At 43.5% G+C, this 27,822-nt stretch overlaps 2 protein-coding genes and 1 long non-coding RNA gene across 8 annotated transcripts in view; 2 read left to right on the top strand and 1 right to left on the bottom strand.

Annotated features, from left to right (window-relative positions):
- Positions 1-1,533: 1,533 nt before the first annotated feature.
- LOC119567961 lies at positions 1,534-4,206 on the bottom strand. Its single transcript, XR_005227912.2, has 3 exons — positions 4,074-4,206; positions 2,866-3,000; positions 1,534-1,743 (listed from the first exon to the last, which is right to left on the bottom strand). It is a non-coding gene; the product is annotated as an uncharacterized LOC119567961 (long non-coding RNA).
- On the top strand, positions 3,464-14,175 carry LOC102943699 (protein FAM83D-B). 2 transcript variants are annotated; one of them, XM_037915983.2, is made up of 4 exons: positions 3,464-4,251; positions 9,856-10,023; positions 10,914-11,038; positions 11,309-14,175. In XM_037915983.2, exons 1-4 carry the CDS (start codon positions 3,790-3,792, stop codon positions 11,697-11,699), a joined length of 1,146 nt encoding a protein of 381 aa, XP_037771911.1. In that variant the 5' UTR covers positions 3,464-3,789; the 3' UTR covers positions 11,700-14,175. The 2 variants fall into 2 exon arrangements, with proteins under 2 accessions (XP_037771911.1, XP_043383099.1); XM_043527164.1 differs by lacking the exon at positions 10,914-11,038 and having other exon boundaries at positions 3,471-4,251.
- A 3,953-nt stretch (positions 14,176-18,128) lies between these two features.
- DHX35 (DEAH-box helicase 35) overlaps positions 18,129-27,822 on the top strand; it is a 48,034-nt gene continuing 38,340 nt past the window's right edge. For 4 of the 5 annotated variants that reach the window (XM_043526987.1, XM_037915582.2, XM_037915581.2 and 1 more), the window contains exons 1-4: positions 18,130-18,284; positions 20,423-20,556; positions 20,967-21,059; positions 24,679-24,756. In XM_043526987.1, the coding sequence (XP_043382922.1) occupies positions 18,245-18,284; positions 20,423-20,556; positions 20,967-21,059; positions 24,679-24,756 (345 nt within the window). In that variant the 5' untranslated portion in view covers positions 18,130-18,244. Of the gene's footprint in view, positions 18,285-20,422; positions 20,557-20,966; positions 21,060-24,678; positions 24,757-27,822 lie in introns of all 5 variants that reach the window. The other variant, XR_005227850.2, reaches the window with a different exon arrangement.

The following is a 27,822-nucleotide window of genomic DNA, read 5'->3' as shown; positions in this document are numbered from 1 at the left end:
TTTTGATTATATCCCTTCTGTTTAACTCCAAACTAATGAAACTCACTGAGTGGTACCTAACTAGCCAATCTTCCAGCTACATCATTCTTATGCACATTTTCTTTTATATAAAACCAAGCTTCTTTAATAATGTAGTAAACAACCCTGATCGACCACTCTACACTACAGAGTATAACTCCCATCTTTTGGGAGAACTCTCATAAGTGTGACAAGGCTTAAGGCCTTTTCAGGGTCTATGCTACAAAAAGTGATCCTATGGTTAGCAAAACCAATAGGTATGTATTACCTTGAATGTTTTCTTTGTGGGATATTCTGCTGAAAAACAGTTACTCCTGTTAGGAAGGAGAATGTGTCCTTATTACTGCACACTCTCTGTAGTTGCCCTTCAGTAGAAAATTATTCCTGATGACTAGGCACCTGATTCTATTAAATCAATGGAATCTCTGAGCAATGGCAGCCCTGGCTGGTACTGACACAAGTTTCTAGTGCAGTAATGTCAGGGGTATGATTATTTACAATGTTTTTACACCAGCAAAAATCCTTACTGTAGATGCAGTTGTACCAGCAAAACAGTCCTCTTGGCAGTCTAGTTCATTTTGTTCAGGTAACTGGTATAAGTTTTATAAGGGCAAAAGAACTGGTCAGTATAAGCTACTTCCCCACTAAGGGAGCATTGCTGGTGTAGGCCGTATTTCAATGTGCCTGTAAACGGCCAATCTAATAACTTTCTTCTCTATAAGGTATATAGGACTGGGGCTGGGTGAGGGCAGGGGTTAGCTCAGGGTGCAGAGAGAGGGACTAGGGGTTGTGTGGGCAGGGTGCAGGGAGGGCATAGCCTCAGGGTGTAGGGAGAGGGGGTATTGGGAACTTTGTGCTTGGAGGGCTCCCCTGCAGTCCCTGTTCCCAGAGGGGTCTGCCAGCCACAGAGCCAGGTATCCTCACCTGGGCGGCTCTTACTGACTGCCTCTGCGGGAGCAAAGGAGGCTGGGAGCTGAGGAGCAGCTTCAACCTGGAGCACCAGCCAGAGCAGCAGCTGTCCCGCACTGCCTGGTTCCGGCTTCCTGCCTCCAACCTGCCAGGGAGCAGTGAGAGGTGTGGATCTGCTCCTGGGACTGCTGTGCTCTTGTGCTGCAGTTTAGGGGGTGGAGGGGGAATGCCCTCATGTCCCCAACTCTGCCCATGGGCTCAGGGCTTCTGCCCCACAGGGAGCATCGGGGCTCTGGGATTGAGCCCCGGGATTCAGCCCTGCAGGCAGTGCCGGGGATAGGGGCTTCAGCCCTGTGCCTCCTAGCTACAGCCCCATGGAGGGAACCAGGGATTAGGGCTTCAGCCTTGGGGCCCTGTGGCCCCCTGGAATGGGCTCATGGACCCCCGAGGGGGCCACAGACCCTCAGTTGAGAACTGCAGATATAGGGGGTGGCAGTGGGGCAATACAAATTACTGCAGTAGCTGCTCTGTCATCTGTCCTAAAATCTAGCTGACAACCCTGCACAGCAATGACTTCACACAATGACATTGCATAACGTTTACATTCATGTAATCTAAATTTTTAGGTTGCAACAAGTGGATGCCATCATCTTAATTACACTTGTGTGAAGATGTTACCTACTGTTACAAATAATTAAGTAGGAAAAATACAGGAAAAACCATTTCTTTCAAATGTGGTAACTGATAGCACTTTGTCTGTAGCCAGTTCCATTGTTTTCTCCAGTACAGTTTGTTTCCCGTTTGTGTGTCTTTCTCCTACCAAGAACCAGAGAGAAACTTTTTAAAAAAATTAGAAACCTACAACAATTGGCAGAGGGATGTGGGGGAAGTATAATCCTTGAAAGTACCACACCTCTAACACTGCTGCCCTTGTTTCAGATTAACTGTATTCCATAAATCTTTCAGAAGTGAGGAACGGTTACTAGTTCTGATCTATCATGATCACCTGGATATGTTGAGGAGGACGAAGCCAAGTCCTTCTAACCTACTATGGGATGTTTATTCTTGGCAAGCTATAATAGCAGATAGCTACATGGACAGAACCTTCACTGGCCAATCTCATTTCCACTTTTGTAAAACTGTTCCTTCAGGTCTCATAAATATACTAGTGTTCTCCCTTTCAGTGAGTTTGTGTGCAACAGGTGGAACAAGGCAGCTTTCTACCTGGATCCTCTCCGCTATGCCAGTGAGTGGAAAGATATGCCCTAAATCTAATTTCTCTACAAAATAAGATAGCTCAATGCAGTACCATTATTTCTCTGTCAGCATCTGTTCTGATGCTTGTTGGTAGCGGTACCTACACCTATGCTCAAAAGTGGCTACTTTATACATTTCAACCTTCCTACATGGGGGAAAGCTGACCATTCATTGTTTCATGCTACCACGCCCATACCGTGCAACTATGAGGAAAGCCCTGGCTGCACTAGCACTGTTTAAAGGAGTTTAAAAAAAAAAAAGGGGGTGGCCCCGTGATAAGAAGTCCCCTCATCGGCCACTGCAGGCGTTGTAGAGAGCTAGTCAATGCACACTTTAGCAGCCAGGTGAGGGATTTACTCCACGCTTCCTTTATGGCAGCATGTCTGCTTTTTAAAGTCTATTTGAAAGCCTTCCTTATTTCATGTTCTTTTTACAGTGTTACACTGGACTGCTATACAGTATTCTCCTATCAGCAGAAAGTATTTTACTTCACAAATTAAACAGTGAATTTGCAGTGTGGGTTTTCTTAATTATGACTTTTCCTTATCTGTGGTTCTTTCCTTCTCTTTGGGATTTTGACTCTTCTTCACTTAATGAAACATTTGCTGTCTGGCTTATATTTTCCAGCTACCAGGAGAGATGGGAATTAATTCTAGTGCTATTAACCCCCATAAACAGTACCTGGAAGAAGTCAAAGTTATCAAGATGTAGCGTATTCTTTAGACACTAGACTTCTTTTGGGGGAAAGAACAGTGCTGTGGAAGAGACCCTGGGTTTATTCTTGCTGTTTCAAACATTCCTCTGATATGGTTCACTCTGAAGAAAAAGGGGAGAAGGACTGTTAACATAACTACAGCTGTGGCCTCTTACGCTTTAGATTTCACCCAGACAGCCCTTGGCAAAGGGCTGGGGAGAGGGGGGGGGCACTACCTTGCTTTTATTTTGACTCCTTGCTACCTGGGCAGTAGGGGCTCACCACCTTTTGGAAGGGCTCCTTCATATTAAGAGGATGAGAAATCAAAGTAAATAAAATTACAGCCCATTCTCTCTCTCTTCTTCCCCCCCCTCTATTCCCCCCCCCCCCACACACACACACAAATGCAGGAATGTAAATGCAAGAACAAGATAGGTGCAATTCTTTGGTCCCAGGCCTCCTGTGCTGAGTGTGCTCTGTTTCTACAACAGTTTGAAATAATTCACTGCCAGCCCCGTGGGGAAGGGTAGCCCTTCCAAGAGTGCGGATGGGGTTACACAAGGGATTGCTAAGTGGGGAGCATCAGCGTGGGAAGAAAGCAGGCACCAGTAGAGTCAAAGACTCTCCCTTGCTTCTCTCTGGCCCGCTCCAGCAGCTGCCCCGCCTGAGTCAGGGCATCTCCACCAAGGTGAGCGGGGGCATTAGGGAGCCTACCAGCCGCTTGAACTCAACGACCGTCGCTCCCTTCAGCCTGGGAAGGTGCAAGAGGAGGAGGCAGGGCCCGGCGCTGGTTGGCAGGTGGAGGAGAATCGGGGTGAGGGGGCGTTGGCTGGGTTTAAAACTCCCTATAAAGGGCCTGGTTTAGGGGCTGCCCTTTGCGGGCTGGTGGTTAGCAGCGGCCGCGGCTCCCCATGGCGAACCAGTCCCAGTGCCTGGAGGACGCGCCCGGCCGCTGGCCCCGCGGGGAGCCGAGCTCGCCCGAGCTCTACAGCGAGGCGCAGCGGCTGGCGCTGGAGGAGCTGGTGGCGGGCGGCCGCGCCGCTTTCCGCGCTTTCCTGCGCCGGGAGAAGGTGCCCGGCTTCCTCTCGGAGCCCGAGATCCAGGCCGTCCTCCAGGCGGCCGCGCCGCCGGCCGGGGCCGAGAACGGGGCGGCCGAGCCCTCGCTCAGCGCCTCGCTGGACTGCTCCTCGCTCACCTACTTCCCCGAGCAGTCGGACGTGGAGCCGCCCGTGCTGGAGCTGGGCTGGCCGGCCTTCTCCAGGGGCTCGTACCGCGGCCTCACCCGCGTGGAGGCGCTTTTCCAGCCCAGCTTCGGGGAGACCATCTACAGCTGCAAGGAGGCGGTGCGCAGGCAGATCCGCTCGGCCAGGGAGGTGAGTCCCCAGCCCGGCCTCTGCGCCCCCTTCCTGCCCGAGCAGCCTGCTCCGGGAACCGCGTCCCTTGCCCTGGGAAACCCGCGGGATGCTGCGCTGCGCAGCGCTCCTCTGTGCCTGGGGAACTTGGAGCCTGGAAGCTGGTGTTGCACTAAAGACCCCCTGGTTTTGGTCACCTAATCTCTAGCCAGCTAGGATTAAATTCTGAAACCTGCAACTTTGCATTATTATTTATTGCATTTTTTTTTAAAATCACGACTTTGCTCTTGCAAAAACTTGTGACAGTCATGGTTGTGGTGACCTTTCCTCTCTGAGTAGGCCATCACTACAATCCTGCAGGAGAATGAAGGAAGGGAGAAGCTCCTCAGGGCAGGGATCCTGTCTGCTTTGTGATAAAATCTTTCCTACTTTAGAAACTAGTCTTTCCGCAATGTATGTGTTATATGCAGAATAAATGACAGTGTAGTGTGCTTATGGACACTCCTTGGTTTTGGTTAGTTCACGTGGGACTTTGGCAATTATGAGTAATGTGGTCATCCCAAAACACATGCTTGTAGCACCTTAGTATCACACCATCACACAGTGTGTCTTTTAAATAAAACCTGATAACTTGTGCCTAACCCACAATGGGTGCTCTGTACATACTAAACCTGGGGATCACTCATGCCACCTCTCGGATGGAATATAGCAGCCTTCTGCCTTGTAGTCATAGAATCATAGAATATTATGGTTGGAAGAGACCTCAGGAGGTCATCTAGTCCAACCCCTGCTCAAAGCAGGACCAACATCAACTAAATCATCCCAGCCAGGGCTTTGTCAAGCCAGGCCCTAAAAACCTCTAAGGATGGAGATTCCACCACCTGCCTAGGTAACCCATTCCAGTGCTTCATCACCCTCCTAGTGAAATAGTGTTTCCTAATAGTCAACCTAGACCTCCCCCACTGCAACTTGAGACCATTACTTCTTGTTCTGTCATCTGTCACCACTGAAAACAGCCTAGGTGCATCCTTTTTGGAACCCTCCTTCAGGTAGTTGAAGGCTGCTATCAAATCCCCCCTCACTCTTCTCTTCTGCAGACTAAATATCCCCAGTTCCCTCAGCCTCTCCTCGTAAGTCATGTGCCCCAGCCCCCTAATCATTTTCATTGACCTCCGCTGGACTCTCTTCAGTTTGTCCACATCCCTTCTGTAGTGGGGGGACCAAAACTAGACACAATACTCCAGGTGTGGCCTCACTAGTGCCGAATAGAGGGGAATAATCACTTCCCTCGATCTGCTGGCAATGCTCCTATTAATACAGCCCAATATGCCGTTGTCCTTCTTGGTAACAAGGGCACACTGCTGACTCATATCCAGCTTCTTGTCCACTGTAATCCCCAGGTCCTTTTCTGTAGAACTGCTGCTTAGCTAGTCAGTCCCCAGCCTGTAGCAGTGCATAGGATTCTTCCTTCCTAAGTGCAGGACTCTGCACTTGTCTTTGTTGAACCTCATCAGATTTCTTTTGGCCCAAACCTTCAATTTGTCTAGGTCACTCTGGACCCTATCCCTACCCTCCAGCATATCTACTTCTCCCCCCAGTTTAGTGTCATCTGCGAACTTACTGAGGGTGCAATTCATCCCATCATCCAGATCATTAATAAAGATGTTGAACAAAACCGGCCCCAGGACAGACCCCTGGGGCACTCCACTTAATGCCGGCTATCAACTAGACATCGAGCCGTTGATCACTACCCGTTGAGCCCGACAATCTAGCCAGCTTTCTATCCACCTTATAGTCCATTCATCCAATCCATACTTCTTTAACTTGCTGGCAAGAATACCGTGGGAGACTGTATCAAAAGCTTTGCTAAAGTCAAGATATATCACATCCACCACTTTCCCCATATCCACAGAGCCAGTTATCTCATCATAGAAGGCAATCAGGTTGGTCAGGCATGACTTGCCCTTGGTGAATCCATGCTGACTGTTCCTGATCACCTTCCTCTCCTCCAAGTGCTTCAAACTGGATTCCTTGAGGACCTGCTCCATGATTTTGCTGGGGACTGAAGTGAGGCTGACTTAGGTTAGTCCCACTTAAGTTTTTCAGAAGAGAACTGAAGAACATCTCTACTTAGATTTTATCCCTATGATACCAGCTATGAAGGCAGAGTGTAATTATCCAAGCTGGATCTTGGCCAGGCCATCTAGACTAATAATGCTTCCTTTGTTCAAGATGTTGTGGGATCCCTAATGACTAGGGCTGTCAATTAATCACAGTTAACTCACGCGATTAACTCAAAAATATTAATCATGAATAATTGCAGTTTTAATCACATTGTTAAACAATAGAATACCAATTGAAGTTGATTAAATATTTTTGATTTTTTTCTACATTTTCAAATATATTTATTTTAAATACAACACAGAATACAGTGTAAAGTGCTCACTTTATATTATTTTGATTACAAATATTTTCACTGTAAAAATTATAAAAAAAGAGAATAGTATTTTTCAATTCACCTCATACAAGCACCATAATGCAATCTCTTTATTGTGAAAGTGCAATTTACAAATGTATTTTTTGTTTGGTTGTTACATAACTGCACTCAAAAACAAAACAATGGGAAACTTTAAAGCCTGTAAGTCCACTCAGTCCTACTTCTTGTTCAGCCAATCGCTAAGACATACAAGATTGTTTACATTTTTGGGAGATAATGCTGCCTGCTTATTTATAATCTCACCTGAAAGAGAGAACAGGCGTTCACATGACACTTTTGTAGCCGGCATTGCAAGGTATTTACATGTCAGATATACTAAACATTCATATGCCCCTTCATGCTTCGTTCACCATTCCAGAGGAGATGCTTCCATGCTGGTGACACTCGTTTAAAAAAAATGCATTAATTAAATTCTGACTAAGCTCGCTGGGGCGAGAATAGTATGTCTCCTGCTGTTTTACCTGCATTCTGCAATATATTTCATGTCATAGCAGTCTCGGATGATGAACCAGCGTATGTTGTTCATTTTAAGAACACTTTCACTGCAGATTTGACAAAATGCAAAGAAAGTACAAGATGAGATTTCTACAGATAGCTACAGCACGCAACCCAAAGTTTAAGGATCTGAAGTGCCTTCCAAAATCTGAGCGGGACAAGGTGTGGAGCATGCTTTCAGAGGTCTTAAAAGAGCAACACTCCGATGCGGAAACTACATAACTTGAACCACAAAAAAAGAAAATCAACCTTCTGCTGGTGGCATCTAACTCAGATGATGAAAGTGAACATGTGTCGGTCTGCACTGCTTTGGATTGTTATCGAGCAGAACTCATCATCAGCATGGACGCATGTCCTCTGGAATGATGGATGAAGCATGAAGGGACATATGAATCTTTAGCTTATCTGACACATAAATATCTTGCGATGCCGGCTCCAACAATGCCATGCGAATGCCTGTTCTCACTTTCAGGTGACATTGTGAACAAGAAGCAGGCAGCATTATCTCCTGCAAATGTAAACAAACTTGTTTGTCTGAGTGACTGGCTGAACAAGAAGTAGGATTCCGTGGACTTGTAGTCTCTAAAGTTTTACATTGTTTTATTTTTAATGCAGTTATTTTTTGTACATAATTCTATGTTTGTAAGTTCAACTTTCACGAAAAAGAGATTGCACTACAGTACTTGTATGAGGTGAATTGAAAATTTTGTAATCAAAAATAAAGTGAGCACTGTACTCTGTTCTGTTATAATTGAAATCAATATATTTGAAAATGTAGAAAAAATCCAAAAATATGTAAATAAATGGTATTTAATCACAATTTTTTAATCATGCAATTAATTGTGATTCATTTTTTTTAATCACTTGACAGCCCTACTAATGACAATACGGTGAGGATCCTCAGAATTTCTTCTAATCTAAAGAAATGATAGTAAAGGGGAAACCAATTCACATCAGTGAAGATATTTGCTGCAATGAGAAGTTTCTTTTCCTTGCATACTCAAACCCTTTGCAGATAATACTGGTGAAGTCAGTGATCCTTTCCACGTTTTGGGACTGAAGCAATCCTTCTCTTCAAGCAATACATTTGCAGGAAGAGGACACAATCCCACAATCTCTGATTTAGGATGTGTCTATCAAAATGGCTTGCATTTGTGTTGCATCTACAACTTGGGGTACTTCAGTGTAAGAAACTTCAAGCTAAGAATTAACCATCTTGCCAAAGTTCTGTTTTGGACTGGATATTTACTCCCCGTTCCCATATCCCAGTTTATTAAGTGGCTGAATGGTATCAAAGGTCAACTATTTGATTACGGAAGGCTGGTGGTGAAACACTTATCTTTTTAAAAAAAAAAAAAAAAAGTTTCTAAGTAAGCTTCTTAGTAGCCCACTCATCTGGTGTTGGAGAGTAGTCTGTGGTCTCTGACTGCCCTGGTGGGTCTTGGGATCAATTTAGAGGTGGGGGAAATGAAGGAACCTTAAGACCTGTGTGGCTTAACCTTGAGGGTGAAGTCATTCAATACAAAAGAGGGAACATAGAATACAAATATAATTAAACAGATGCTACTGAGCAAATGACAAACGGAGATAGTGTTCCCTGATAAGCGATGATTCAGTACTTGATTTTGAATGTATATAAGATTCCTTTTCCTGAGTAACTTATCCATTGGCAGAAAGGACTGACAGCCAACAATCTCTCTTTCCCAATTCACTTACCTGCCTTCAGCTATTTAATTATGTCATTTGCACCCTATGAACCAAAGAGATGTAGCCCCTATTCACAGACTCTCTAGTTCCTGCTATTGTAATTCCAGGTGTACAAAAGGAAACCATGTGGATGGAGTAGCAAAGAATCTTAGATGTATGCATTTCTTTGTATGTATTATCAAATGGTAAGTGTCAAAGACAGAATAAATAAGAAGCAGGCTCCTATCATCCTACGAGTTCAATATCTGTTTTTCCATTGTACTGTATATGACTTTGTGGAAGCGATGATATGCAAAGATTGATTACAATGGGTATCCATATACCTTAGGTGTACTGTGAAGCAACATATTTGACACCTAATATAGAGGTATAGTACACCTGCAATACCCATGTATTTTTCCCTTTGAAGTGCTGTTAGCTTAACTTAAACTCATTCCCTTACCCTTTCATGGTGTCCTCTCTCACCTCTGATACAGAGCAATATAAAAAGCCTTCCCACTGTAGAGCCTGCATATGCTGCTCTGGTTCAGCCAGGGATTTGTCCGTCATCAACAAGTTGATTCAATAAGATATTACGCCATCCACCTTGTCTCTCTAATATCCAGGGGCTGATGCGGCTACAATATTGCATATCTAAATTATCCAGTACTTGAGACACTTATGGAATGCTGCTAAGAATGACAGAATATGTTGACTATGCCACAATGAAATAACACTTAAAAAAAAGTAGCAAGGAAAATGGAAACTTGTCTAGAGAATATGGTATCGATAAAAGGAAATCAACCAGGGAACTACTTAATTTGGAAGCTAAATTGATTCATACACCCCTCTGCCCTTTCTAAATCTTCCCTGGGGTGCTGAGAAAAATAAGACATAGGTCACAAGATTTTCTTGAACTAATGGTTTCTTCTGTATTTTTTTTTCAGGTTATTGCTGTGGTTATGGATACCTTCACAGACATTGATATCTTCAAAGACCTTCAGGAAGCCTGTAGCAAGCGGAAAGTTAGCGTGTACATCCTTTTAGATCGTGCTTCATTTCCCCACTTTCTGAAAATGTGCAGAAACCTAGGAGTTGATCCTGAGCAGGAGAAGGTAGGCACTGTGATACTTATGGCAAGAAACAATTGGTTATTGGCCCTGTTGCAACCATAACATTTGAGTTTTCAAAAGAAATATGATTTGTGTAGCTCTTGCTCTTTTTTGTAAGTTTTAACTGATTTTGAAAAAGAAGGCATTAACTGCACAAACGATGATGTCTTTAGAGGTGCACTAACACCCATGTATTACATTGAAGTGATTGTTTTGTCTTTAACACTTGTTATGGGATTGCTGAAAGCACTGCAGACACTCTTTTCTTTGTTTAAATATCTGTAGCTTGAACCTTAATTTTCTGGCCATCTCTTAAAGTAAATTGACTTTCCTTAGAATGGGAATCTTTTCTGATGAATGTCTTAATGTTTCTGGCCCAGTTGATTAAAGTTCTCTTCCTTCTTCTAGGAAATCTGTTGAAAGAGAGGTTCTCTTCCCACAAACATAAATTATTTAAAGCGGGAGGAGACTCGTACTGTGTAAACACATAATCCACTATATTTTAGTCACTCTTTTGTAAGGACACAAAGGAGGGTTCAGTTCAGTTTAGTCCATTTTTTATTCCCTTAAGGACAAATACATTGAGTGGTCTTGTTAGCCCAACGGCATCAAGACTCACTGCTTTACAAAGAGGGAGACTAAATTCTAGTTCAAATTTTGACTTAATGTTTTGCTCCCTAAGCCACAAGAACCCCTTAGAATGGTCATTTGACTCCTTAGGAGAGTGAATCTTATGCCACTCAGCAACATCCTGTGTTAGCTGATCAGCAGTGGTCTTCGGACACTCTTTTATCGTTAACGTTTGTAAGTTTCCCTCTTAGGTAGAATCATTTTCTTTTGATATGTCAAAACTTAAATAAGGGTGTTTCCCCCCCTCCCCTTCTTTCAAACAGCTGATGAGAGTTCGAACTATATCAGGAAACACTTATTGCACAAGGTCAGGAGTCAAAATTGTGGGGAGGGTCCAAGAAAAGTTTATCTTGGTTGACGGCATAAGAGTGACAACAGGTTCCTACAGGCAAGTACCCTATTTCTTTTCATGTCCTTGTCTCCTATGACTTCCTTGGATTGTGGGGTGAAGGGTAACAGTACAAAACTGTTTTTCTTGTGAGCTGTTGATCGTATGTGATGTTTGCACTAAAAATTATGTTGCTAACTATCCGTAATACAATAACAATCTAGTTTCTTGTATTGAAAGAGAACATGTATTGGCACTATTTCAACCTTTGTGTGGGTGTATTATTTATTGTAATAAATTAACATCATTGTGAATTTTCTCATTATTAAGTTTCACATGGACTGATGGGAAACTAAGCAGCAGTAACATCTTGATTCTGTCGGGCCCAGCAGTTGCACACTTTGACCTGGAATTCCGGATCCTTTTTGCACGGTCAAAGCCCATCAACCCCAAACTGTCATCCAGTTGCAAGAAGAGTGGAATGTTTGATCAGCTGCTCAGGAGAACAAAGGCTTCCAGTGACTGGATGAAGGAAAACTTCTTGAGAATGGAGTTTTTCTACCTTAGAGCATTTATAGAAAACATGAGAAAGAAACAGAACTTCTTGATTGCCTCCAGGGAGGCAAAGTGTGAGTCAAATATCGTAATGCAAGCATCTCCACCGTTGACTGAGAAGAATATCTCTGCAGTCATGAGGCCACGTTGGAGCATAGAGAGGTGAGCACTGTCCACTCAACTTGAAAGATGAGAAGAGCCCACTGTGCCCATATCCAATGCTTCCTTGCAAACCAATGTTGTAATGGTAGCCACTGGAAAACAAATCTCAAATTGAGAGAAGGCAATACTCAAACAGTGGTTCTACTGAAGACTACTACAACTCAGGCCAGCAAACATAAGACTGTGTTGTTCTCTCTGCCTCCTAGGTGATAATATGTGGATATTATCACCAGCATGTGGATAACTCTTGTTAACTTCTTCTAGTTTTCAGTCATTCTGCTGCACTTTCACATCCTCTACTAGATCAGTATCCTCGTAACTCAATGGGTCTGGTTGTTCTAAAGACTCTTGCTACCGAAAAGAACACTGCTTAAAGAGCTCCTTCTGAAAAATAAATGTGGAGGGGGGGGCACTCTTCTGCTCTGAAATCAGGTCCAAGCTCAAACTTGTGTTTGGCAATCTCTCCAGCCAGGGACATCTGACTGAAAAATGACATGGATAGCCAAACGATAACATATAACCTCAACCAGATGGAAAAAGATAGATGTTAGCCTCCTGGGCCTCAGACATCACACCCTTTCTTCAAATGAATGGCTGCAGCTAGGTGGAGCAAGTTAGTGCATCAGCTGCTTTTAAGCACTGTTGTTTGCAGTGTTGTTGTGGCCATGTTGGTCCCAGTATATTAGACAGACAAGGTGGGTGAGGTAATATCTTTTATTGGACCAACTTCTGTTGGTGAAAGAGAGACGTTTACACGGAGCACTGTTGTGGTTCTTCCTATGCAACTTATTACACAATGCACAGTGAAGTACTTGAAGCATTAAAACATAAAAGTGCCTTAATTTGCTATTTGAGTTTTGCACATTATTTTAAATGTACACTATCCTTTTTGTTTTGTAATAAAGTATGGATAAGGTTGCAAAAAGATTTTTTATAATCTTTTTTAGATATTCATTTCTCTAGAATACTTTTTTTTTTCCTACACTGAAGCTTTCCCTATTTGCTTTTGCAGAACCAAATGAAGGCCTATTTCGTTATATCATTGTACATTCACCATACCTGGCCTGACAGACACAGGAGCTGTTGCTTTCAGCCTACTCCTGAATTTTATGAGAGGTTTTGAAACGCAAGGAAGAATTCCCCCCTCCCCCCTCACTGCACACATTTCCCCAAAAATCAAAAAAGCTCACCTTAACCTAGGCCAGGCAAATCATATGTGCAAAAAAAAAAAATCAAATATCCTGCCATTTTAAGGTCTTCATACAAATTCAAAGCTCTCATTTAAAACAAATCTAATCTTTTCTGTTGCAAAAATAGTAATTTTCAACATATATTCTTGCCCTGTGGTCTCATTAATCTAGCCTTGCAGAAAGTTCTCTTCAATCAAACAATGGCAGCTGCAGTAAAGTAGGAACATACTCTTAACCCACTTCATTCATTGAGGCCTTGATTCAGCAGAGCATTCAGGCATGGGTGTGAGTGCTTCACTGAGTCTGGGCCTGAGGTGTGAATATCTAAACCTAACTGAAGAGTTATGTATGTTATTAAGCATAGCAATTAAAAACAAAAAAGACACAAAACTGGGGGCAACCCTATAATTGTTGCATTAAGGCTGTTTTAAATCAGGAAAAATTTAATATTCTAGATTTACATTAATTTGCACTTCATATAGCCTGTTACACATTATAAACAAGAAAAAGTCTGTTATGTGCAATAAAGATAACATAATTAATCTTCTGCATTTATTGTAACTGAAACTTAATTTGCCTAATCTAAGAACATTCAGTGTCCATGATGTGTTTTTTTTATCCTTGTGTGCTAGTATCCTAAGTATGGGTTTGTCCTTTGCTATGATATGTATCTCTTCAATGCAATAATCCTCTTAATGCCACTTTTGTGATGTGTGCAGAATGTTCCTGTCAGGCTAACTTACTCTTTCAGAATTTGTAAGTGTCTTGCATATTTGTGTGTTCAAAATTGATGGTGGACTTTTCTCTTGAATGAGCTTTTTCTCCTCTTTTATGCAAAGGATTCTAAGTTTACTGTAACAGTGTTTCCTGTATGGGCTATTGTTGCTGTGACTGAAAAAAAGCAATATTTATATAATAACTGTTTTTAATAATAGTGGGAGATCTTTTGTATTATTTGTAATTTCACAATGTATCCAAATAAACAGCCAGGATTTTAAGATTATATCTCTTATTACAATCAAGGACATAATTTTTCTCTAAAAGAATTTGCCAAACAACCATCGGATTATAATAAAAATTAATTGAAAGACCATATTAACCAGGTAAGGTATAAACACATCACTTACGATTAATTACAACAGTCATAGTGCTGCTCTGTCACATTATTTATGTACACGAAAAAGAGTGCTAGAGATTAAGAAGCAAGTGAAATGTGACTGGGGATTTTGTGGTTCTGTGAGTTTTTCACCCTCTTTGTCAAAGATTTAATAAAGCATCAGGGTAATTGAACTTAATTGTCTGGTGATTCTTTTCCCAAACCATCAGCTGCCTGGTATAAAGTGCAATGACTTTGGTGCATATATCCTTGTGGTAGGGAAGAAACTTGACTTGGTTGTAATGAATATAATCGGGATTCTTTATTGAAGCTGTTGGCCAAAGATCCTGTGGCTCTCCTTAGGTCGAGCCACCACCTCAAATCCAGCCTGTGCTGCCTTGTCTTATCGTAGAGCAGAGGTTCTCAAACTTAATTGCACCACGCCCCCCTCTGACAAAGCCCAAGCCTGACCACCCTGGGTGGAGGGGGCAAAGCTGAAGCTCAAGGGCTTCAGCCCCAGGCAGGGAGCCTGTAACCTGAGCCCCGCTGCCCACGGCTTCAGTCCCTGGGCTTTAGTCCCGGGCGGTGGGACTCGGGCTTCAGCCCCGGGCCCCAGCAAATCTAAGCCAACCCTGGCGACCCCATTAAAATGGAGTCACAACCCACTTTGGGGTCCTGACCTACAGTTTGAGAACTGCTGTGATAGAGGGTTTTCTTAAGGCTTGGCTAGGACTAATGAGTCATGCAAGGGATTATGGCTTGCATCATACTTTTGTTTGTTTTTTTCTTCTGTGAATTTAAGGAAACTTTTCACATGTCAAGCTTTGGGCATGTGCCTTAAACTGGGCCTTGAGCAGCCCTATCCATCCTGTTGTGCTTCGGTTTCTCCTGTGCTGGTGCTGCCTAAAGTTACATCCGGTCTGTTTGCCAGTCACTGGATGTAGCTTCCAATGCTGTTCATAATACAAATGGTCACAGCAGCAGCCAGTTTGCTATTGCTTCCCTGCCTTTTTACCTTGCACTGCTGAATTCATTTTTAAGACCTAACAGATGAGATCAAACATAAGGAGCAATGTTGACTATTAGTCTTGACTAGAAAAATGATCAAATTTAGGTAGGGCTTAGCTAACATATGGTAGCTAAGATGAATCTAAACTCAATCTCTTTTCCTAGTTGGCCAGGTGAAGTGAAATCTTGCACTCAGTGCGGTGGCATTTTCTACGCTTGTCCGCAATGCGATAACTTTTGAATGCTGCATTCGATCAACTCCAAAATTTCAGGGACTGTTGCAGGTATCAGTGGGCAGAACCCTATTGCTTTGGATGAAAATAAAAAAAAAAAAAAAACAGCAGGGAGAAATGGGGGGTGCACAGATCATCTGATTAGCAGATTAAGCAACTTAAACCACTGACTGTGTCTATAGATCAAATAACCAGCTGAAGGCAGCCTTCCAGCATAGCAATACCCCAATCTCAGCTCTGCTGCTGTTCCTAGTACAGTTTAAATACATTGACACCCTGAATTACTTATCTCCCAGAGAGAAAGAAAAAGAATGGGTTGGAAGTGGGGGGCTGGGGCGTACATACACAGTCCTTGGCATGGGCAGGGGTTCCTGGCCTGGGGGCCCATGGAACCGCAAGGGAAGGGGGAATGAGGGATACAGAATCACTAGCAGGAGGAGGAAGAATGAGGAACCCGGATATGGGATGTGGAACACACAGCCCCTGGCATGGAGGGCACACAGAGATCCTGGATAGGAGGGATGGGGAATAGGGAGGCACACTAAGCCCTTGCCATGGTGAGGAAGGGGGAACGGTGAGCATGGGGAGAATGTGGACACAGTGCCCTATGCCTGGGGGCTGGGGGAACTATGAGTATACAGAGCTGCTGGTGTGGGAGAAAGATAGAGGGGACAGACAGAGATGCTGGCTAGAAGGGAAGGGGGACATGGAGACCCTGGCATGAGGGAAGGGATGAAGGGGTTGAAGAGAGTCTCTACAACAGAGCGGGAGGGGAGGATGGCACACACGGAACTTGTGGCTGGGAAGAGAGAAATGCAAGGACCCTCGAGTGTGCGCAAAGTGCTCAGCCTAGGGAAACAACAAAGTGTGCAACCCTCTAGTTATGAGTGTCATGATGCATGGTATTGTTCTTAAAGCTCCAGCTCCTAGGAGCAAATTCTTAGGTGTGAATATGAGATTCTTTTTTTTGTTAATGAATGTTTCTAGCCCACCTGGTTATAGAGAAAATCTTGGAAACATTATCGAAGTGCACCCTAAAGGCTCAGGCCAGAGCTATACATAAAACTTTTGCCAATATAGTAATACCAGGTGGGGGGTGGAGGGCTGATTTTTATGACATTTTTATACCTGCAAAAGCCCTAGTGTAACTTGTTTTGCTGGGGGAATCAGTATAAGCTATACTAGCAAAAAAACTCTTTTGCAAGTATAAACTATGCCTACACTAAACGGCTTTGCCAGTGTAGCTATACTGGTATAAAAACACATGCAACCCTTTTCTAGTCTAGACTACAGTCAGATCTACACTTGGATCTGGTCTATACGAGAAAGTCTTACTAGCATAACTGTTGGTTGGGTTAGGAGTGTGAAAACAATCACACTGGTAACCGACATAGCTATGCTGGCAAAAGCCCTAATGTTGATGCAATTGTACTGGCAAAAATGTTCTTCTGCTGGCATAGCTTAGTTTTGGTTTAAGTTATACTGGCAAAAGACCTGTATAAACTGCATCTGAATGAGGGGGATTTGTTGATATAGCTCTACTGTTATAGCATACCTGTAAAGCACTCCTAGTGTGGACTCAGTATATACTGGCAAATCTGCACTTTTGCATGGATAGCTTATTTCAGCCCCTCCCTCTGAAATAAACTATATGATCAAAAGCACAATTTTGCCAAAATAACTGTGTCTACCCTAGGTGCTATTGCTGGCACAGCTATGTTGGTCAGAGATCACACCCCGTGCCTGATATAGCTGTGAAAGCAAAACTCTATAGTGCAGACCTAGTCTAGATCTGAGAAATCAGCAGGCAAATAAACAGAATCCAGGACATAGCATCTGTTTAAAATGTAATGATTTTTTTAAACCACACACGATATTCTGGGGGCTCAGCACTGGGGACCTGGCAGTATGGGAATGTTTTGTCATGGGGTCTCTGAATACAGCATTGTCCTCTGTGCCCCCATCTATTAATAGGCTTGAAAGAAATTGATTTAGATGAGAGAGAGAGAGAGAGAGAGAGAGATGGCTAATATCAATGTTTACTTTAAAGCTTTTTTCTTTTATTGTTTTAAATTTTCACAGTTATGGGAAATTGTTGTGGGTGAGTGGGTCAGACAATAATTATTTAATGGCAGTTGGCACTGAGATGCAAAAACTTAAAGCTTCATAACTGTTACACGAACAGCCTGCATCACACATCAAAATCTATCAGGCGAATATCCTTCAGTCAAACACAGGGATACTCAAATTGAGACTCAGGAGCTGCAAGTGGCTCTTTAATGTATCTCCAGACATGGCTCTTTGCAGCACACTTTAAAACACAGTGTGATTTAATTATTAACCAGTCTAACTTATTAACCAGTCCGGATGCTTTTAGTATCTTATTAACCAAGTGTAGTTGATAAAAATAACAATACTTGGTAAGTCACTTTGCTGTGAGAATATATATATATAATGAATTCACACTACTATGGCTCTTTTGGGTACAGCTGACTGCTAATTTGGCTCCTGGACCAGGAGGTCTGTCGCTGATCTCACCAAATTCCCAAGCAGCATTTTCCTGACTTGGCCCAGCTGTAGATTGCAATCATGATTGCTTGAAGTATTTTCTCCTCGGTTGGGCTATGGTGAAATCACCACTTACCCCATTTACCCATAAAAGTCCTTCCACGCCCCACTATTAAAGATCAAGGCACAAAGCCCTGAGGAGTCTGTGCCTCCCTCTGCTCCTGCGGGTCCTGGGGTGCTCCCCTGTCGCCCCTGAGGGGAGGGGCCTTCTGGCTAGGCTCCGCCCTGGGCGCCCATCACCCTAGCCTCTGGGCGCCTCCTCTGGTGGAGGAGGGAGCTGCCTGGGGCACAATAGGGCCCTTGGCTTCCCTACGACCCGTGGCGGGGAGGCTGCCTGGGAAGGGACCGACGCCATAGCAACGGCCGGCCAATCACACAGCTTATCACGTGACGCACAGCTCCTCCCCTTGCGGTGGGCGGGCGCGTCACTTCCGTTTTGACCTTTCACCCCAAGATGGCGGCGCCCGTAGGACCGATGAAGTTTTGGAAACCGGGTGAGGGGCGAACGGGCCCGGGAGGGAGGGGGCTACTGGGGAGCAAAGGCCGGGGATCGGCACTGCTGGTGCTAGTCCCCTCTGCTCCCCCTCGCCGGGGCCGTGCCGTGCCGTGCCGCTGGGCAGGAGCCTCCTGGTCCTCCCCTCGTCCCATCCCGTCTTGGCGCTGCCCGGGGCGGGGCTGGGGCAAAGCTGGTCGTTTCTTACCCTTCCCCACCACAGTGACCAGGAGTTGGTGATTTAATGGTCTGTAATTCTCCCTCCCCCCCGCAGAGTCTGAGGGTGAGGGGGGCATTTAAGTTCTCCTTGACCTGGCAGGGTTACAGTCCGGGCGTCCCCAACATCGGAGCTGCTGATCTCCCTGCTACTGCCTGGCCCCTGCTCAGCAGAGATGCTGAGGGCTGATGGGTCACGGAGTCTGAGCTCTGCTCGTGCAGCTGAGGGTGGGCCCTGGGCTGCAGGGTAAAGGCACATCGGCCCGGCTGCACTGAGGGGGCGGGAAGCTTGTGCTCGTGCTCCTGCTGCATGGGTTGAAACTCCCCTGTGGATAAATAGCGTGGTGGGTTTTCAGGGAATCTCAAACAGGCATCTTTCACCAGCACTAAATTCATGTATACCTCTAAAATAAAATAGAATTAGTCATCTTGTAAGCAGGGGACTCCCAACCTTAACTATAGTAGAGCTGCAGCTCCTCTGTAATAAAAGCAAAGCAGAGAGCAAATCTAACTGAAACACACAACTGTTCCTGAAAGAATTATACTATCTTGTGCTTATGCTCCATGTTTTCTGTGAGGATCTGAAAACAATTTACTATCACCCAGAGGCTCCAGTAATGCACTTGCCTGAAGCAGCAATCAGTTCATGGAAGAGCCAGAATTTATATTGATTGATAGTAGAGAGAGAGAGGCAGAAACATTTTGAATTCAAGTAGTCAGTTTCCTGGGATATACTGAAGTCTCCTGTGTGTCCCAGGTCCCCTGTAGCATGGTCACTGTACAAACGCATGGGAATATGCAGTCCATACACTGAAGATTAATGAAAAATTTATACATTGCTGTAAAATTAATCTAAAAAATGAGGGAGTCTCCCTCCAAGTGGATGAGCCTTGGCAAGTTGAATTGATTACCTGATTTAAATAAATTATCTGTCAGGCATGTCCAGGAGCGTGGTAACAGAAAACATATGGGTGATCAGAGGAATTATTCCCTATCTTTCTGTTGCCATCCAAATATTATATGATACTGATGTTTAAAGCTATGTCTATAATGGGGATTAAATTCTTATTGGAACCATTTTTAACCCTTCTTTAAACTGGTCTATGTTAATACAAAATGTAAACAGTTTGTTTGTTGAATGTGGATGGGACCTGTCTGTTTTAAAGCAGAATTGAGCAAATATCTTTTAAATCCTTCTGTGGACATGGCCAATAATGTGCAACACAGATCCTACAAAATGAGAGACATCTCAACTGAATAACAGAGGAGAAAACTGCAGAAGATGCATTACCTTAATGAGAAAATCCCCCCCATGACTGAGCATTTCCAGCTGTCATGAGTTTCCCAGTTACATGTACTGGGAATAAACAGATTTATGAGCTCAATTTAGTGAGTGGCATGGCTTATAAGCAAGTAGGGTTAAAAGTACACCTTAGAATTAATCTCAATCAAAAATGTTCCATTGGGAGACTTATTCTAGTATTGTGTGTTGATTAAATTGATTCTTATTGCCTGTTGCTGGTTTTAAATGACTAGAGGCGTTCCTGGGAAAAACAGTGAGAAATACACTATGTCAAAAACCTTTCTTTAAAGTGGAAGAAAAGGAAAAAGAGAGGTGCCAAAAGTTAAGGCTTTTGTACATTTCTCGTGAAGTTTTAAAAATTTTCTTTGAGAGACACAGATACATTGTGCCATGTTAGGAGACTTTAAAAAATGGAGATTTACATTTAATTTGGAACAAGTTCCTGTTTATTAAGCATTAACTACATATGTTTATGATTATTATGTTAGAGATGCTTAACAGCACACGTTAGAAGGCAGACAGAGTTCCTTTTCTTAAAGAACTTATTTGTCTGAGTTAGACTGAGATATGCTATGCAAATTTCTGTCATCCTCCTATTAAAATTGTCTCATGTCATGTAGGCACGGAAGGTCCTGGTGTCAGCATCACAGAAGAGAGGCAGAGTGCTGCTGAAAGTACTGGTGTTTCTGTCATCTATAATCCCTATGCATCTCTTTCTATTGAACAGCAGAGACAAAAGTTACCAGTGTTTAAGGTATGAAAGGACTTTTTGATATGCTGAATCTCATGCCTGCTGTGTTTTTTTTATAAATTGTTTTTGATCCTCTCTCTTAAAAATCACTTTACAACATGAAAGTGATGTAATGGAAGTCACCATTCTAATATTTGATGAACTTTAATCTTTGTGTTTAATAGATGTTGGCAAAAGAGAATCTGCTCTTTTTTATTACAACCTTTATGTGGACTTATGTTCAAATACTATATGTTGTGCACTGCATTGATGGATTTTAATGAATTGTTTAGCTTTCTGACATCAAGCTCTAAACATAATTCATACCTTATACTGAGTGTATGTGTATATGTGCATTGCTCTTTGCAGAAATGTATTGAAAATTCTGTTGTACAGATTTGTTCTCCTAACTTGAATACGTTCCACCCTTCCAGCTTAGAAACCACATCCTTTATCTGGTGGAGAACTATCAGACGCTGGTGATTGTTGGAGAAACAGGATGTGGAAAAACTACTCAGATTCCACAAGTGAGTGTGCATGTGACATAGCAAAATTGTATTCTTCCAGGAGATCTTGCGTAGGATGACAGCCAACTCTTGGGAGCAATGTAGAGACCTTATGGGGCAAGAGTGATACCTTAGGCCCAGTCCTGATATTGCAATGCACTGAGGTATGAGAGAGCCTTACACCTTGTCTCTCCCTTGCTATCAGCCAACAGGTTCTGGCATTGCAACAGCATAAAATCCTTCTGCCACATAACATATTGGCCTACGTAACATACTCAAGAATCAAATTTGGGTCCACAATTCCCACTGCAAAAAGCTCCTGCTCAACTAGGAGGTCAACTTTTCTTAAAATTATTACTCCTTCAGAATTCTTTTAAATTCATCACCATTTGTAAAGTGTTTTTTTTAAAAAAGAAAAGAAAAAATTTCAATCAGGATCTTTCTAATTCTTTGTTCAAACAGTGACCATCTTTATTTCCTGTGCTTCGTTGCCAGAAAATTGTAACATGATGGGAGAAACATATTGCATATTTGTATGGCACCTTTTCATATTCCATTAAAATATTGGTCGTCTTCGAGTGCTTGCACATGTCCATTCCACATTAGGTGTGTGCATGCCTCGAGTACAGTATGTGGAAATTTTTCTGTCAGTGGTGCCTGTCAGGTCAGCTCTAGCACACTCTCATGCTGCGTGCTCATGGCGGAGGTATAAAGGGAATGGCCAACTCCACACCCCCCTCAGTTCTTTCTTACCACCTGTGATGGTTGCTGGAACTGCTCTTCTTGCTACAACAAGCTGTACGCAGTGGTCTTCATTTTTCATCTATTTCCCCTGTTTCTTTCTTCACTACTTATTTATTTTTTTGTTTGGACTGTAAATAGCTTTTGTGCATAGTTTAGTTGGAGCTTCTTGCTTGTTAGCGGATTTTCATCTGCCCTTGGTGCCAAGGCATGCCTCGATCACCAGGCTTCAAGCCCTGCACCAAGTCTATGCCTTTGAGTGACCTGCATGCCAGTTGCTTAAAGTGCTTGGGTGAGGCTCATGTCCAGGGCTACTATAACTGCCGGGATTTCAGTCCTTGTACGAAGAAGAACCGGGAGGCCAGATTGAAATTCCTATTGATGGAAGAGGCACTCAGACCCTCTTCAGAGCCAAGCCAGTCAGACTCGGCACTGAGTATTTCAGCGTCGGTGCAGAGTGCTCCTTCCACCATGAGGGACTCTCGGTACCGTTCCCTGTCCCCGGTGCCGAGAAAGAAACATAAGAAGCAGCTGGCCAAGAGGGGGCATTCCCCGGCTCAGAAAAAGGCCAAACATGGGGAGCGCAGTGGAGTGCTACCTGAGTCAGGTCACTGCCTTGCCTCCTCTCCATGTGTGGTACCATTGATTCTATCCTGTTTGCAGGCTCTGTTGAGTCCAGTACCGGATAAGCCGGTGCCAGAGGGACAGCAAGGCTCTGGCGTGATCGCGGTGTTGGCCACACTGGAAGCATTCATGGCAGGCAGATACTTGCTGGTGCTATTGGTACTGCCGTTGATGGCAGTGCAAGAGCCGGTGTAGGTGGGCAGAATGGAGCATGTCACCTCAAACTGCCGCTCGGTACCTGACCCCTTGGTACCATCTAGGGGGAAACTGTCCCTGCTCTCCTCGATGCAGGCCTCCCGCCTCGGCACTGATCTCTGGAACCGATGAGTACCGCACCGCTATGGTCCCTGGAGGAAGGCTCATCATCTGAGTTGGAAGTGGGGTCGGATACCCAGCAGATGGGTCTCTGTCGGTACCCTCCTGGTCAGCCCAATGCGGTGATAGACCTGGGCGCAGGGGTATGTCCAAGTGCTTGGCCCAGTGGGCACTGGCCTGTGCCGATGCAATGGCCATTTTAGAACCCTTGGTGTTTTCTCCTGATGTCAGGGGCACATTCCAGATGCTTATATTCGGTAGCCTCGGAGAGAAGGGCTCCTCCGTCCCATCGCACAGCACCTGACCTAGACTCTGATCCTGGTACCGATCCATAGGACCTAGACCTGCAGGACACAGTCAGTGCAGAAGGAGAAGAGGAGGGCCCCTTGCCAGTGCAGGCTTCCTCCTCCTCCCTGGACAAGGCAGTGTCAGAGGCGGGCATGTCACCCCCGACTCGGACAACTTCAAAGCTCATCAGGAGCTGGTGAAGAGGTGGCCTTGAACTTAGGGCTGCATGTGGAGGTAGTCATAGACTCCTTCCACAGCCTTATCAACATTCTTGGCTGCGCTGTGGCTGTCTAAAGTGGCTGCCTCTCAATTAGGCCATCATGTGACCAGCTAAAGCCTTGTGAGAGACAGGGAATGCATGCCCTAAGGCGAAGGACTGAGAGACCTATTTGGTAGAAAGGTTTATTCTACAGGAGGTTTAAAGCTCTGCATATCCAACTAACAGGCATTATTAGGGAGATACAATTTTAATGTCTGGGACTCCATGTCAAAGTTCAGAGACTTGCTTCCCCAGGAGTCCAGGCAGCACTTCTCTGCACTGGTGGAAGAATGGAAGTTGATAGCCAGGACCTCTCTGCAGGCTGCCCTGGACACAGCAGACTTGGTAGCTAGATCCATGGCCTCAATTGTGGCTGTGTGCAGCTGTTCTTGGCTGCAGTCCTCAGGCCTGCCAATGGAGGTCCAGCAGTCTCTCCTGGACCTTCCGTTTGAAAGGACCTCACTCTTCTCAGGGCAGACAGATGCAAAGCTCCATGGACTGAAGGACTCCAGAGCTACCCTCAAGTCCCTCAGCCTCTATACCCCAGTGCCTTCGAGGAAGCATTTCAGGCCTCAGCAGAGCACCTGTTTCTAAGCTCCACCATCCCTCCACCACCTGCAAAAGAAACAAAGCAGGAGTTTTAGGCTCAGGCAGCTGCCCCCATACACCTCAGCATCTGTACCCGCCCCACCCAGATACTTGGGGGGGCTCTAAAAACTTTTGACAGGACATCTGAGGGGATGCGGGGTCGGCCGGTCCCTTTATACTGGCACCATGAGCATGTGGCACTAGAGGGTGCTAGAGCCGACCCAATGGGTACCACTGAGGGAAAAATTTTCCGCAACTGTGCTCGAGGCACACACACACCTAACCTGTAATGGACATGTGCAACACATCCGAAGTACAACAGTTACAGAAACTTAGTAGCTTTTTTTGTGGTGAGTATTACTAAAAAAAAAAAATCGATATTTGCTAAATATATAAAATTAGCTCTTCTTGCCAGACTACATAGCTACAAAACTAGTGAGGTATATTAACTGCTTCAGCATGAATACTTGACTAATGCTATTCGGACATTTTTCCTGAGACAGGACTACTAAATGAGAGGGGCAGGAAAGGAATCAGTAACAAGAAATACTTTACAGCTGTGAATCTTCTCTCATCTGAATATCTTAAAATGCTTTCTAAATGCTAATGTACCTGTGAGGTAGGGGTAGTAGTAGTGTACCTATTTTATAGAGGGGTCAACTAATGCACAAAATCTTTGTGTTTTACCTGCAGTGTCACAGAGGGTCAATGTCAGAACCAGGAATAAATCTTAGAAGCCCTGATATCCAGTACCGTGCTTTAACTGCTGGATACATTGTGTCATGTATGACAAATTCATTCCCTGTCTTCAATGTTTGTTTGCAGTATTTAGCAGAAGCTGGCTGGACAGCTGAAGGGAGAGTAGTTGGAGTGACACAGCCTCGCAGGGTTGCTGCTGTTTCAGTGAGTTCCTTTCTTTTTTGCTATAAAAATTAACGTTGTTGCAGCTTCAAGTTTAAATGATTCTTCTACTGATTTCTCCTTAAGCAGAATTTACAAATGTTCTAAATACAGTGTCAGATCTGGCCCTACCACAGAAAATTTTTACTAATCCAATTATTGGTTCAGGTTAATTTAATAGCGATTTCCTTTTAATGGATGTATTGAGTCAGTTTGTATCAGGTTATATAACTGAACATTAGTTTCCATTTGTCTGCATCACTAAACTAGTAGAGAGACAAGGTGGGTGAGGTAATATCTTTTATTGGATCAACTTCTGTTGCCCTTCTCTGTACTTTGTCCAGTTCCACTATATCCTTTTTGAGATGGGGTGACCAGAACTGGGTACAGTATTCAAGATGTGGACATACTGTGGGTTTATACAGTGCCATTATGATATTTTCTGTCTTATTATCTGTCCCTTTCCTAATGGTTCCTAACATTATTAGCCTTTTTGATCCTTTAGTGACTTGTCTTTCTTGGATTCTTTCATTCTCTCTTGTATGAACTGGTTGCCCTCACTGCTAGTTTTGTAGCATCCCCTTTCTCTGTACCACATAGAACTGTATGTACCTCAGTCATGTTCCCTTCTTGAGGTCCTCTTTTCTAATGACTATAAAAAACCTAATTTTCACAAAATCTCAACATATGAGACATTTTGTTTTGTTGCTCTTTTCTGTGTCATTTCATTCAATATCCTTCCTGTAGCAAGGTCCCCATTACTCAGTATGGGCTCTTCCTGCCTTTAATAATGCTTCCATGATCATTTCCACTGAGTTGTGCTCTTTTCTTCTGATGTGCCCTTTGTTCTTTTCTTAACTGCTGCCAGACATTGTGTTTCTGTCCACGGCAGCATTCTCCCCTCAGCAACAATTGTTTTCTTCTTCTGTGTTTTGCAGCTTCTGACCATTTCATACACAGACCTCCTTGCTAGTCTATATCCTGTCCTAATTTCTTTACATTACATTGTTATGTGCCACCTGTCAACCTGTATCTATGGTAATGTGCTGTCTTAGAAAAATAAATGCTCGATGGATTCCTGTTGCCTTTTCATACTGTATTAGATCATTTATCTATCTAGTCCAGCATCCTGCCTCCAGCAGTGACCTGAGTCTAGTCCTTCTAAAAGAGAGATTCTCGCCTTCATCTTTTCTCTCCCAACCCCCATCTAATATGCCTAACTGACTGTGTAATTCTGTAGTTGACAGACTTTGTATATTGTAAAGATTTATGTTAAATTATAGTCTGTGTTCTCAATGGTACCTCTGCTTTTACCCCCTTTCCTCTTAAGCCTCAGAGACTGAGATTGCTTGATTATACTTTAGCATATTGCCACAGTGGGGTCTCAACCTGGGAACACCCTTGAAATTTCTCCTGATTGCCTGGCCATTTGAGGGGGCTCGGAGGCAGGGCTGGTGTTATTTATTACTTTGACTAATTGAAACCAATTTTTTTTTAAGAAGACTGTTCATCTGCTCTCCTCACTAGAGGATAGACATTGCCAGAGGGAAAAGAGGAAGCTGCAGAACTATAAAGGGGAAATAATTTAGAAACTTTAGGACTCCATTTGAATTAGCTTTGCATTGTCAGCCCTGGTTATCTGCTTGAATGCTTGGTTTGAGAGAGGAAGGGAGCTGAGAAGATCCCAGCAGAAATAATGGGTCCATGAAGGAATTCATGGAAGAGAAAATAATAGAGAAAATGGGCCATTGAGAAAAATGCATTTTTATGTGCAGGGCAGAGACAAATGTACACGTGGAGATTATTTTTAAAGCCTGTCAAAACAACATAAAGAGTGTAATTCAAATGACTGTTAAAAACAATGTAGTTTTGACCAAATTAATAGGATTAAAATGCACATTGTTTAGTTTTTCATGAAAAGTAGGTGTTGAACAGCAGATCTCTGGGTTCAGAAAACCATTAATGTAGAATAGGATCTGATTAATCAAGATTTGAGCTTTCATCCCTAGGCTGTTGGTTCAAAACTGGCCCAAGTTGGCAGTGTTCCATAGTCATTGCCGTCTGATAGTCATTCAGTGACACATGAGAAATATTTAGTCAGTTCAGTTACTGTGTGTCACTATCACAGAACCGCCATCAAAACTAGTTGATACACAGTCTCAGAAGACCATGAAGACAGAACTACCCTTTCCGCTAGCGGTCCTCCCCGTTGTGTCACATTGGCAAAACAGTAGTGGGTTAGCTTGAATTACTTCTGCCTGTTCTCTATCTGTCCGGTGGGTAGAAGATTCTATACTCAGATTATTATTTTTTTTAAAGCAACATTGTCATAAGAAAGCAGTCAGTGCTGGGTCGGTTGAGGGACAGATAGGAATAATTGATGATTTATTTAATTATAATACTAAACATATTTGCTTAGATCTCGCCTTCCGTTTTGTGTCACTTGTACTTGGCCTCTGATCCTGCAATTGATAATGGGCAGCAGGCTGCTGTGCCCGTATGGACCTATGAGTTTTCAGTTTTCAGACAGGGAGCTTAGACTGCAAGTTCTCTTGGGTAGGGATTGTTTGTTTCTAGGTGTGTGTATAATACATAGCACAAAGGTGCCTCAGTTCTAATTTAAAGATTTTATTTTAAAAGCTTTTATAAAACATAAGACCAATAGAAATGTATTGAGAGTTTATGTAAAATTCCAATGCAAGCGGTTTTTAATTAAACATTCCCTTGCAATGTTTGAAACACAAATATTACAGCGCTAAGGACCTGCAGGTGAAACTGAGTGTGAATTGGGTAGAAATGATTTTTTTCATTGTCCAAGCTGAGAGAAATGCAAAAAGTGTATAAATAAGTAAATTGGATTTTTGTTAACATTTCTGTGCCTGAAAGAGAACTCAGAGCAGGAGGGTAATATTCTTGTCTATTTTGGTATAAATCAATCTCTGGTATTCTGTCAACTTTTCTTTTTCCTCTTGATGAAAGGAAAGGTTCAAGTCTGCACAAAGACATAATTTGGGTCTTAAGTCAACTTACAATTGTGATAGTTTCTATTAACTTTATTTTTGCTTCTTG

This window comes from Chelonia mydas, chromosome 13, assembly GCF_015237465.2.
Source record: "Chelonia mydas isolate rCheMyd1 chromosome 13, rCheMyd1.pri.v2, whole genome shotgun sequence".
NCBI classification, from domain to species: Eukaryota; Metazoa; Chordata; order Testudines; family Cheloniidae; genus Chelonia; species Chelonia mydas.
Note: the sequence above shows the minus strand (reverse complement) of the source record. Positions and strands in the feature narration are given on the sequence as shown.

Excerpts from the sequence above, each read along its gene's own strand:
- LOC102943699 (XM_037915983.2), top strand. The coding sequence starts at position 3,790 with ATGGCGAACCAGTCCCAGTGCCTGGAGGACGCGCCCGGCCGCTGGCCC. Across the intron at positions 4,252-9,855 it reads AGATCCGCTCGGCCAGGGAG|GTTATTGCTGTGGTTATGGA; the intron begins GTGAGTCCCCAG and ends TTTTTTTTTCAG. Across the intron at positions 10,024-10,913 it reads TTGATCCTGAGCAGGAGAAG|CTGATGAGAGTTCGAACTAT; the intron begins GTAGGCACTGTG and ends TCTTTCAAACAG.